At 36.6% G+C, this 10137-nt stretch overlaps 1 protein-coding gene and 1 non-coding gene across 2 annotated transcripts in view; both read left to right on the top strand.

Annotated features, from left to right (window-relative positions):
• RUFY3 (RUN and FYVE domain containing 3) overlaps positions 1-10137 on the top strand; it is a 79810-nt gene that overhangs the window by 23815 nt on the left and 45858 nt on the right. Inside the window, exon 2 of the mRNA XM_019663196.1 lies at positions 9132-9185. Within this exon, the coding sequence (XP_019518741.1) occupies positions 9132-9185 (54 nt within the window). The remainder of the gene's footprint in view (positions 1-9131; positions 9186-10137) is intronic.
• TRNAI-UAU (transfer RNA isoleucine (anticodon UAU)) lies at positions 5589-5662 on the top strand. Its single transcript has one exon. It is a non-coding gene; the product is annotated as a tRNA-Ile (tRNA).

Here is a 10137-nt window from a genome sequence, read left to right as displayed (position 1 = left end):
GATTTCTGAATATTAATTTTGTATCCTGCTACATTACTAAATTCATTTATCAGTTCTAACAGTTTTTTGGTGGAATCTTTGGGATTCTCTCTATATAGTATCATGTCATCTGCATATAATGACAATTTTACTTCCTCCTTTCCAACTTGGATGCCTTTTATTTCATTTTCTTGTCTGATTGCTGTGGCTAGAACTTCCAGAACTATGTTGAACAGAAGTGGTGAAAGTGGGCAGCCTTGTTGTTCCTGATCTTAAGGGGAAAGCTTTTAGCCTTTCCCCATTGAGTACGATGTTTGCTGTGGGCTTATCATATATGGCCTTTATTATGTTGAGATATGATCCCACTATTCCCACCCTGCTAAGAGTTTTTATCATAAATGGCTGCTGGATTTTGTCAAATGCTTTTCCTGCATCTATTGATATGATCATATGATTAAAAAATATGGAGCGCTTCATGAATTTGCGTGTCATCCTTGCACAGGGGCCATGCTAATCTTCTCTGTATCATTACAATTTTAGTATATGTGCTGCTGAAGTGAGCACTTAAAGTATTGCTTAAACAGATGTACAAAATGATATGAAAAGCTGTTGTCATAGCAGTAGTGTTCATAATTATGGATTGTTTGAAATAGCAGCTATTATACATTGAATTCTTACTCTTTAGCCAAGCATTCCTCTGCCCTTCTTTAGGTGATCTTACTTATCCAGTGTTTTTTCAAACTCTTTTTCAGTACTTACCTATTCCAGCCGGGCTGTTGTTTCTGCACTTCGCCAAAACCCTGATTATTCTTGTTACACTGTTCCCTCTTGAGATTGCTCATGTTGACATTAAATCAGGAAAGGGAAAGGACCCGTGACTCCCTTCGTCCACAAGGCCTTCTCTAATAATCCAACACCCTCATCTCCTGAATCATTGGGTACTGTGTGTCACTTGATTGAATGCACTTGTACTCACTCTCCCGTGACTTATTTATGTATTTTAATCCATGTGGTTCCTCTTTTGCATCCTTCAGAAGGCCTCACAGCGCTGTGTATTGTGTATGATAGATATCCAGCACACTTTAAGTGAACTCATTAATGCCCCATAACCCTAGAAAATAATGCATTTTAAAATAAAAGATTATTGGAATACCTTCCCTCCATTGCACACAATTTATGGTTTCTAGATTTTTAATTTTTTATTTCTTTTTTAATCATTTGTTATATTCCAGACTAACTGTGTCTTATTTAGAAAATAGAAGTTTACATAAATTACAATATAATTTACTGTTTAAAATATCCATGAATAATATGTAGTGCTGATGAAAAGTATGAGAAGACTCAGGCAGGGGCTCTGCTAGCAGAGTATTACAATGGTACAGCCTTTTTGGAAATCACTTTATCAGTGTGAATCGAGAACCTTAAAAAAATTAATTCCCAGTGATTATATCAGACATCTATCCTAAGAAAATAATCAGAGAGATAGAGAAAAAGTTTGCATGTGTATATTTATCATAGTATGGTGATTTATTGTAGCAAAGCCTTAAAAGCAACTTTAATAACCTAACAGGAAAATTGTTCAATAAATTGTAGAACATCTGTACAATGAGCACTAAAAATGGTGTTATGGAAGAATAACGGCATAGGGTATTGTTTAGAATATAATTAAGTCGTGTACACTATGATCACAATTTGTTATAAATGTAGGTATACATACACGCAAGTAAAAGGAAATGTACCAAAAATGTAAAAAGTGATTATTTCTGGACAGTGGAACTACAGGTGATTTTTGTGATATTTTTCAAACTTCTTTATGTCTTTCAAATATTCTACAAGAGCATATATTAATATATAATCAGAAAAAATGCTATTTTTTTTAAGAAAAAAGCTTTATGAAAACTACAGGTATGCAATCATCCACTCATCTGACTCACATTTATTAAATACCATTCGTGACAGAGTTTCACACAGCCATGAACCAGAGCAGTCGCTTAAAAGTGGAGCCACTGCTTTGGATTCAGTTTCCAATATAATTTTTGTCTATTTGTAGTCGACATTTTGGATTTTTCCAGGTCACAGACCTGTGTTTACTTACTGCCATGCTTTGATTTCAGAGCAGTCTAAATGCTGCGCATAGTGTTCGGGGCAACCCACAGTGCCTGCACTTAGTGCGTTCGGTACAGTATTTGAGTTATTCCCTCCCTAAGTGTTCAGTAAAGAACACCTGAGTTGTTAGGATTCTTTTGTTGTTGTTTTTTCCCCCCCACAGAATCATGTTGTTGTTCTTTGCTTTCTGTATGGCATGCCTCCTTTTGTCATCTGCCCTTGGTGAAATTACTGGAACATTTGTTGCTCCGCCCGGTTAGCCTCAGATTTACATTATCAGGTTCTCTGGGTGATTACATTACGTGCACAAGGCGGTCTTTGTGAACTTCTCAAAGCGAGAAGGTGGTAGCTTTTTATACTATCTCAGACACCTACCGGGCAAAGTTCTTTGGACATAGTTCATCCCAACTCGTTGCTCTTCTCTGGGAATAGCCTGGCTAGACAGCCTTTCAAGGTAAGTTTTACCCAGTCTGGGATTTTTGTAAAATCCTAAACTGGGAGGAGATATTAGCAGAGTTTCATTTGCACCCCAGTCTGTATTTAAGTCTTACAAGAGCTACATGATGCCTCTAGGCTGACTGTAGCATGCTCTCCCTAAAATCAGCTTTCTCCTTCCCGTTTCAGGTTTACTTTCACTTTTTTCCCAATCCCTTAACACTCCTGCACTACTGTCCACTTTAGTGCACTGCCTTTAATCACAGTGCCGTATTGTCTTTCCTCTCTATTGGTGAGCCCTTTCTGGATCTTTCTTAGAACAGAGCTTTTACTGTAATCTTTAATTTGTGCCTTTCCTAATAGAGTTCATGTTAACTCTTTGGATTATCAGCTTCCAACACCAAAAGGTCATTTGTCCTAAATTAATCACTGACATATGTATCATTTTCATGAGGTAAACGCTGTATCAGAATTAGATAACTACTGCTCAGTGATGGAACTCAGATTGGAATTCAAGTTGTCGATTCCTAGGCCAGGTGCCTATGAGACCTGGCTGGAAAGAGAGCAAGTGCTGTCATTCGAGAGAATGGACACAATTCTCTGCTCTTCAGTTGTAGTTCTGTATTGTTTTGTTTTGTTTCTTTTTGTTGATGTCCCCTTTTTGGGGGGTGGTGGTAGAGAGTGTAGTGGGGTACAATTTTCCATTTTGGTTCCTCCAACCCCTCACCAATTGACTGACTGCTACGAAGTACTTTTGAGTACAGGGGTGTAAATACTAAAATCTGTTCCCTTGCAATTTTTGGTATTTGAACTTTTCTAGACAACACGTAGAAGGATTTGATGAGCTTGGAAGCATAACTATGGAGGAACAGTGAAACAGACTTGTTGCCAAATGGCCCCTAAATAATTATTGATTTTTCATCATAAATAAATATTCCCCAAATAAAATGTACATGTCAGTGTAGTGAAAATAATAGAGTTCTTTTAGAAAATATATTTGGTGTTGTTTTATATATATATATATATATATATATATGACATACATATTTATATATATAACAATACCATATATATGAAAACTTTATTTTTCTAGTTATAGAAAAATTGTAAGCATTATAGAATACAGAAAAGTAGAAAATACAAAATAGTATAATTCATCTAAAATGCTAATACCTATCAATAACCACTGATCAGATTAATCACCAGATTTTCCTTTTTTAATATATACACACAGAGTTCACCTACAAGCTCACACAATTTTATACATGTAAAATCATACCATACCTGTGTTGTGTAACATACCTTTTTTCCTCTGCAGTATCTTTCCACATCAGTAAATAGAAATCTGTATCACCTCATTTAATGTCTTCAGTTGTTTGAATTTGCCATAATTTCTTTGACTCCCTACAGATGCACCACAGATAGTTTTGGTACATCATTATGTTTATAACTTGAACATTTTACCAATTTTCATTTTCAGAAGTGGAATTTCTGGGTCAAATAGAAATATATATATCTTAATTTTTTAATGCATATTTCCAAGCTGCCGTGAACAAAAAATAAAAATTAATAGCATGGTATCATGAACTTGCATATTGGCTACTTCTTTGCAACTCATTTTTGTCTTTTGCTGCTGCACTTGATTGTGATTTCTCACACTATTAAAATCTATACTTTCCAAAGGAAACAGTTACAGTTTTTTAGAGCAGTTGATTCAGCAGCTGTAAATTGCATGATACTGGTTTTTTTGGGGGTTTTTCTTTAAGCTAGTGACGATGTCCTAAGCAGAAGAAGATGAGTTTTACTGTTAATGTACAATGAGAAATTACATGCTTTTCTAAGATTACTAGAGTTTGCTTTCTGGGATGAAAAGACTGCTGGGATTTCTCTTTTCTTTCTCCTAGAGCTGTAAAACTTAGGGTATGTATGAGAAGTACTGTTTCATCTGAGAATCCCACAGTGTCTAGTCTTGTGGGCAGCAGCTTCCCAGTTGAGGTGTATCAGAGATGTCCCCTGCCATAGCAGCCATTCAGGCAAGAAGGCAAAAGGCCTATCAATAGGGGGAGGCACCCTTTTCCTCATCCCCTCACCATCAGGCCCTGGCCTCCCTGGCTGCTCACCTGACTTAGGAATCTACTTTATCTGCTCACCTGACTTAGGAATCTATTTTATCTTCTCTCAACTTTCTAATACCAATCCCTTTTGACCTTGTGTTTTAGATGCTTAGTTCTTAAAGACAGTGTCTATGGATATTTCATCTTTGGAATGTCTATACAAACTACTGTATGAACTGCCTTAGTAAATTCCTTTGCTCACCATGCATGCTCAGTAAATATTAAATTTATGACTCTGTATATCTGGAGATAGCCTCTGATCCCACAGGTTAAGGCCTCAGTTCCATGAGAGTGCCCCCGCCACACACACACACACACACACTCACTTCAAATGCCAATCGAAAGTAGTAGGTCCCCAGGTTACAACTTTTGTCCAATTTGGCTACAAATCGGAGCTTCGCATGACATTTTCCCCCTTGATTTTGATTATTTGATAGAACAACTCACAGAGCTCAGGGAAATATTTACATTTGCCAGTTTATTAAAGGATATGCTAAAGGATGCAGATAAACAGCCAGATAAAGAGATATATAGGGCTATGTCTGAGAGGGTCCCAAGTGAAGGAGCTTCTGTCCCCATGGAGTTAGGATACGTCACCCTCCCAGTGTGTACCGTAGATGGGTTCACCAACCTGAAAATCTCAACCTGTGCTATTGAGATTTTTATGGAGGCTTCCTCACTTAGGCATGATCGATTAGAAACTCCGATTCCACCCCTCACCCCTCTCTGTAGAATTAGGGGGCAGAGCTGAAGATTCCGAGCTCCTCACTGTGGCTCAGGCTTTCTGGAGACCAGCTCCCATTAGGAGCTCACTAGACTTGCCTCATTAGAAGAAACGATGCTCCTACTGCTCTTATCACTTAAAAATGTACAAGGGTTTCTGGAGCCCTTTGTCAGGGACTGGGAATGAAGACCAAATATGTATTTCTTATTATAAACCACAACAAGGTGGGTGGCCGGTTAGCTCAGGTGGTTAGAGCGCAGTGCTTATAACACCAAGGTTGCCGGTTCAATCCCGGCATGGGCCGCTGAGCTGCGCCCTCCACAACTAGATTGAAACAACTACTTGACTTGGAGCTGATGGGTCCTGGAAAAACACACTGTTCCCCAATAAAAAATTTAGAAAAAAAAAAGCACAATAATGTTACTTTTTCCAGGACCATTTTTATTTCTTTGCTGATGTTTTTTGTTGTTACTGTACTGTGGGGAGAAGACAGACCTTGGACTAAATTACTGGTTTATTAGAACAGGACTTCTTAATCATGCTTTGAAATTACAATAGCTTGATGGTTCCTTTGTTAATTTTTATCATTATGTTACCAAACTAATTATATTATTGTTAGTTTAACAGCACCTCAGCTGTTCAATTTGTCATTTGGTCTACTTACGTTTGAGTTATTTTTTTCCCCTGTGTTCAGTATGTATTAATACTTTTGTTTTTTTAATACCATCTCCTCTGTTTTCTTTGAATAATTATGGCAAATAGAGGAATCCAGTTTGTAGCCAAATCAGAATACGGGGCACACACTGGTTTCTTGTAAAGGTAAAATAGACTGAGTATCTATGATGTGCTAAGTACTTTAAATTTGTTAGCTTTTATTTTCACAACAGTCCTTTAAAAGTTATTTGTGATCAGTAATTGGGGCTTCAGGAAGGCTTTCCCCCAAGAAACTATAATAAACTTTTAAAAAGTAGCACTCTAAATAAAAGACAACTATCCTCAAGAAGAGATAGTAACTTGTTTACAATTGTCTGTAAACTTGACTCTAACTCTGTTGTCTGTAGTAATAATACTCCTGCAGAAAGAATATATCAGGAAGAAGCGAGATCTCACAAACATGTTTACATAAACAATGGATAGGCACCTTGAGCCTATTCAAGTGCTGCTTCTAAGGAGGGAAGGAGTTTCAGCCAGTTCCCACATCCAAAGAAAAAAGAAGTAACTAGAGCAGTGGCCGCGCACCCCAGGTCTGTCTCAATGTCAAAGCCAGGGCCCCTTCTACCAGACCACACTGTTGTCGTCATTGAGTTATTATGTACTTAGTGTATGATCAAATATTTTGCAGTATAATTTAGTTGAAGATTTCCAAAGCTACATATATTAGTCTGCTGATTTATTCATTCTTAGACCTGAAACAGAATAATAACCAAGGAAATAGTAGAGTAAACCTCAAATAAGCTATGCGTCTAATTTGGGTTCCAACCTTGTCTACTATCTCTTGACTTTTAAGAATGTCTCAGTTCACATGCATCTTAAAAGTAAGATTATAGAGTCTGTTAGGTGCAGCGTTTGTAACCATTTAATCCAAGCATTTGGAGTGGAGTGGTGGTCCTGATGTTTCGTTACCAGTCTCATGACACCGCTCACAGTGACAGTCCCTTTGGCATTTTTAAACTATACATTCCTTTCCTTGTGAGTCAGTGTTTTGAGTGGGACCTGAAGCTGTTTAACCATAGTAGCTTTGGAAGCTTCCCCTTACTATTTGCTTTAACATTTATAGTACACATCTGGCACAATGATAGATTATGCATTATCTGTAGCAACATTTTAATCCAGACCTCTCTTTAGTATCAACTAGCAAGCCTTTAGATTACTCCTCTGTGTAATTTGTGAATATGTGTTTTAATGATACAAATTAAAATTAATATAGTTTTTTAAACAAGGCAAAACATGTTTAAGGCAACAAAGTATTGTCCCTTGAAAAATGAAATGTTCTGGGAAAGAAAGTTGTCCATGCCACCATCCACCCCTTTGATTCATGTATTAGATGCTTTTATTGTTGTTGTTGTTTTAATAATTTGAACATATTCCAAAGGGCACACTTTTTAAAAAATATTTTATAAATCCTTTTTGGGGGTTGTAAAGAACAGCATTGTATCCATTTTTTTATTACAATAAAATCCTAAGCATGCCAAGGTAAACTTCAAAACGAGAAAACACATCTTTGATCTTTCAGGGGAGGAGGACTCTTTTAAATTGATTCCATTGCTCTGACACTTATAACTTTAAATTTTGTTTAAAAAACCAAAACAGAAACTATCTGGTTGGAACAGAAAAGTGCTCTAGATGTGTCATGCTGAGAGGAATGTCAGAGAAGTAGATCATTGTACTTACCACCCATTCCTAGAAGTTCGCTTTCTAGAGCTCTTTGCACTAATCTTGGAGGATCTTTTTATTTTGCTTTAATAAGGTAGACTTTTATTTTATTATGTGACAAGTATAATTTCTACTTCAAGAAAATAAAGAGTAAAATAAGAATATTTACTTACTGATTTTCACAAGATTGCATAGCAAGTCTGTAGGGCAAACTGAATAGTTAAAAGAGTACATTCTTGTGAATTTATAACCCTACATATAAATATAAATCTGTAACATTGTCACAGGAATATACCTGAAAATTACATTTGCAAATGTCTATATAATGTATTTTAACACTAATTTACTAGAAAAAATAGTAGCTAACACTTATATTGTGCTTTCTTTATATGAGACACTTTCTAAGTGCTTTACACATACAGATCCACAATTGCAAAATCCAAAACTCTGAAAACCAAAAGCATTTTTCATAAATTTGCCTGAACTCATTTGGTACTAAAACATGGCTTGAATTTACTTGAGGTTCTATATAATCTTTATTTATCCTATTTAATTTTAATATTTATTTCCTGCCAAAGTATTAATGTGCTTGATTGGGAAGTGCTGCCCCAGGCCCTGCTAGTTCCGCATGTTTGTAGGCCTCATGGTGTTCCATTTTACTTTTGTAAAATCAAGTATACATTCTGAATTTCAGAATACATGTAGCCATAAAATATTCACATAAGGGATTTGGGACCTATGTGCACTGTGAGATAGGTACTGTTCTTTTCCCTGTTTTATAGATGAGTAAACTGGCTGAGGAAAAAGAGATGAAGTACCTTACCTGGACCAAGGTCACAGCCAGGAAGGGATGGAGCTGGGACATGAGCCCAGGCCTCTAGTTCTTGAGTTCCTTCTCTCAACTGCTCTGGTCTCCTATCTCTGTTTATAAAATGACTTCCCTTGGGATGATGATGGAAGTTAGGAATTTAATCCTGGTTCTAAAAAAATGTTCAACATGTTTTTGAGCTTCACTGAAGTGAACAAAATAAATGTTGAATGAGGTCAACATTGGGTACACTTAGAATACAAAGAACCTAATCTTGATTTTCAGTGGAAAAAAAATCTGCATTACTTTTTTATGGGATATGAATCTTAGTTTCCTTTTATTAGAAACTTGGAAATTATTAATCTTAGCTTTGAAACATATTTAATATAGTTGATACCTCTGCTTAGTGTCATATCCCTCCCTGGGTGTGTTCCCAGCCCTTTTCACTATTAATCTCTGGGTTAAGTGCAAAGAGTTCTAGGAATCTCCCTTCCAATTATCCCTTTTGAAACCTTGTTTTTAATAGCACTTTTCTTTCTTGGCTTGCATGACACTTTATCTTTCTTTTCCTTTCTTTTTGCCGTTTGCAAAGACTCTTGGGAGGATTTGACAGATTTGGTGGAGCAAATGCGCGATGATACAGAAGGTGCGTGCCACACCAACATCTTTCAGCTTTTTTCTTTCTTGCTTGCTTTTTTTCAAAAAATTTTCTAACCACCTTTTGATTGTTTTCCATATGGGAGAATGTCAGCTTTAGGTTTTATTTCCCATGGCAATAACTGGAGCAGTAAGCATATTTACCAGATTTTCCATACAGGAACTTCATACAGGATTAGGGTTTTCACAGCCCTGCATTTAAAATCTTTATCCTTGTGGTTTTCAAGTAAATTGGCATTAATATGTTTATACTGGTCCTTTAGGATATTTGTTAAATGACATGTTCAAAAGGGACTTTATTTCAGGATTCTATCACGTTTTTCTATGGCTGTTTTCTTCGTTTGTGTTTTGGGAAGATGTAAATTTTTTATCATTCATGAAAGTATATTTATACCTATATATACTATCTATTATGTATACTATATACATAATATATATACACGTGTGTGTGTGTGTGTGTGTGTGTGTGTGTGTGTGTGTGTATTGGGTCATCGGGAAAGTCATGACGTATTTTTCTATGTTTTTCAATGCAAAAATACATCATGACTTTCCCAACAACCCAATATTTCTGTGAATCCCACAGTAGTCAAAAGAAACATGTCCCAGTAATCTAAAGTATTTGGTCTGGAATGTTGCTCTGATTTGTAGCTTTCCATGACAGTAAGCAGTTTGAGCTTGGTTGGCATTCCTTTCTTGTGGAATTACACTGAAAAGTAGCACATATGTTTTGTTCTGTAATTGGCACCTAACTTTAGGGAGCTCGAGGTTTACACGTTTTATAATAAAAACAGAAAGATTCAAGTTTGGCTCTACTTTGCCATATCATCTTACATTATTCTATCTTTGCCTGGGCAACTAAAGGTCCCCCAGCTTTAGTGCACACTCCTCGCGCGCGCGCGCGCGCACACACACACACACACACACACCACCACCACCACCAC

The sequence above is a fragment of the Hipposideros armiger genome, unplaced genomic scaffold, assembly GCF_001890085.2.
Source record: "Hipposideros armiger isolate ML-2016 unplaced genomic scaffold, ASM189008v1 scaffold_386, whole genome shotgun sequence".
Taxonomy (NCBI): Eukaryota; Metazoa; Chordata; class Mammalia; order Chiroptera; family Hipposideridae; genus Hipposideros; species Hipposideros armiger.
Note: the sequence above shows the minus strand (reverse complement) of the source record. Positions and strands in the feature narration are given on the sequence as shown.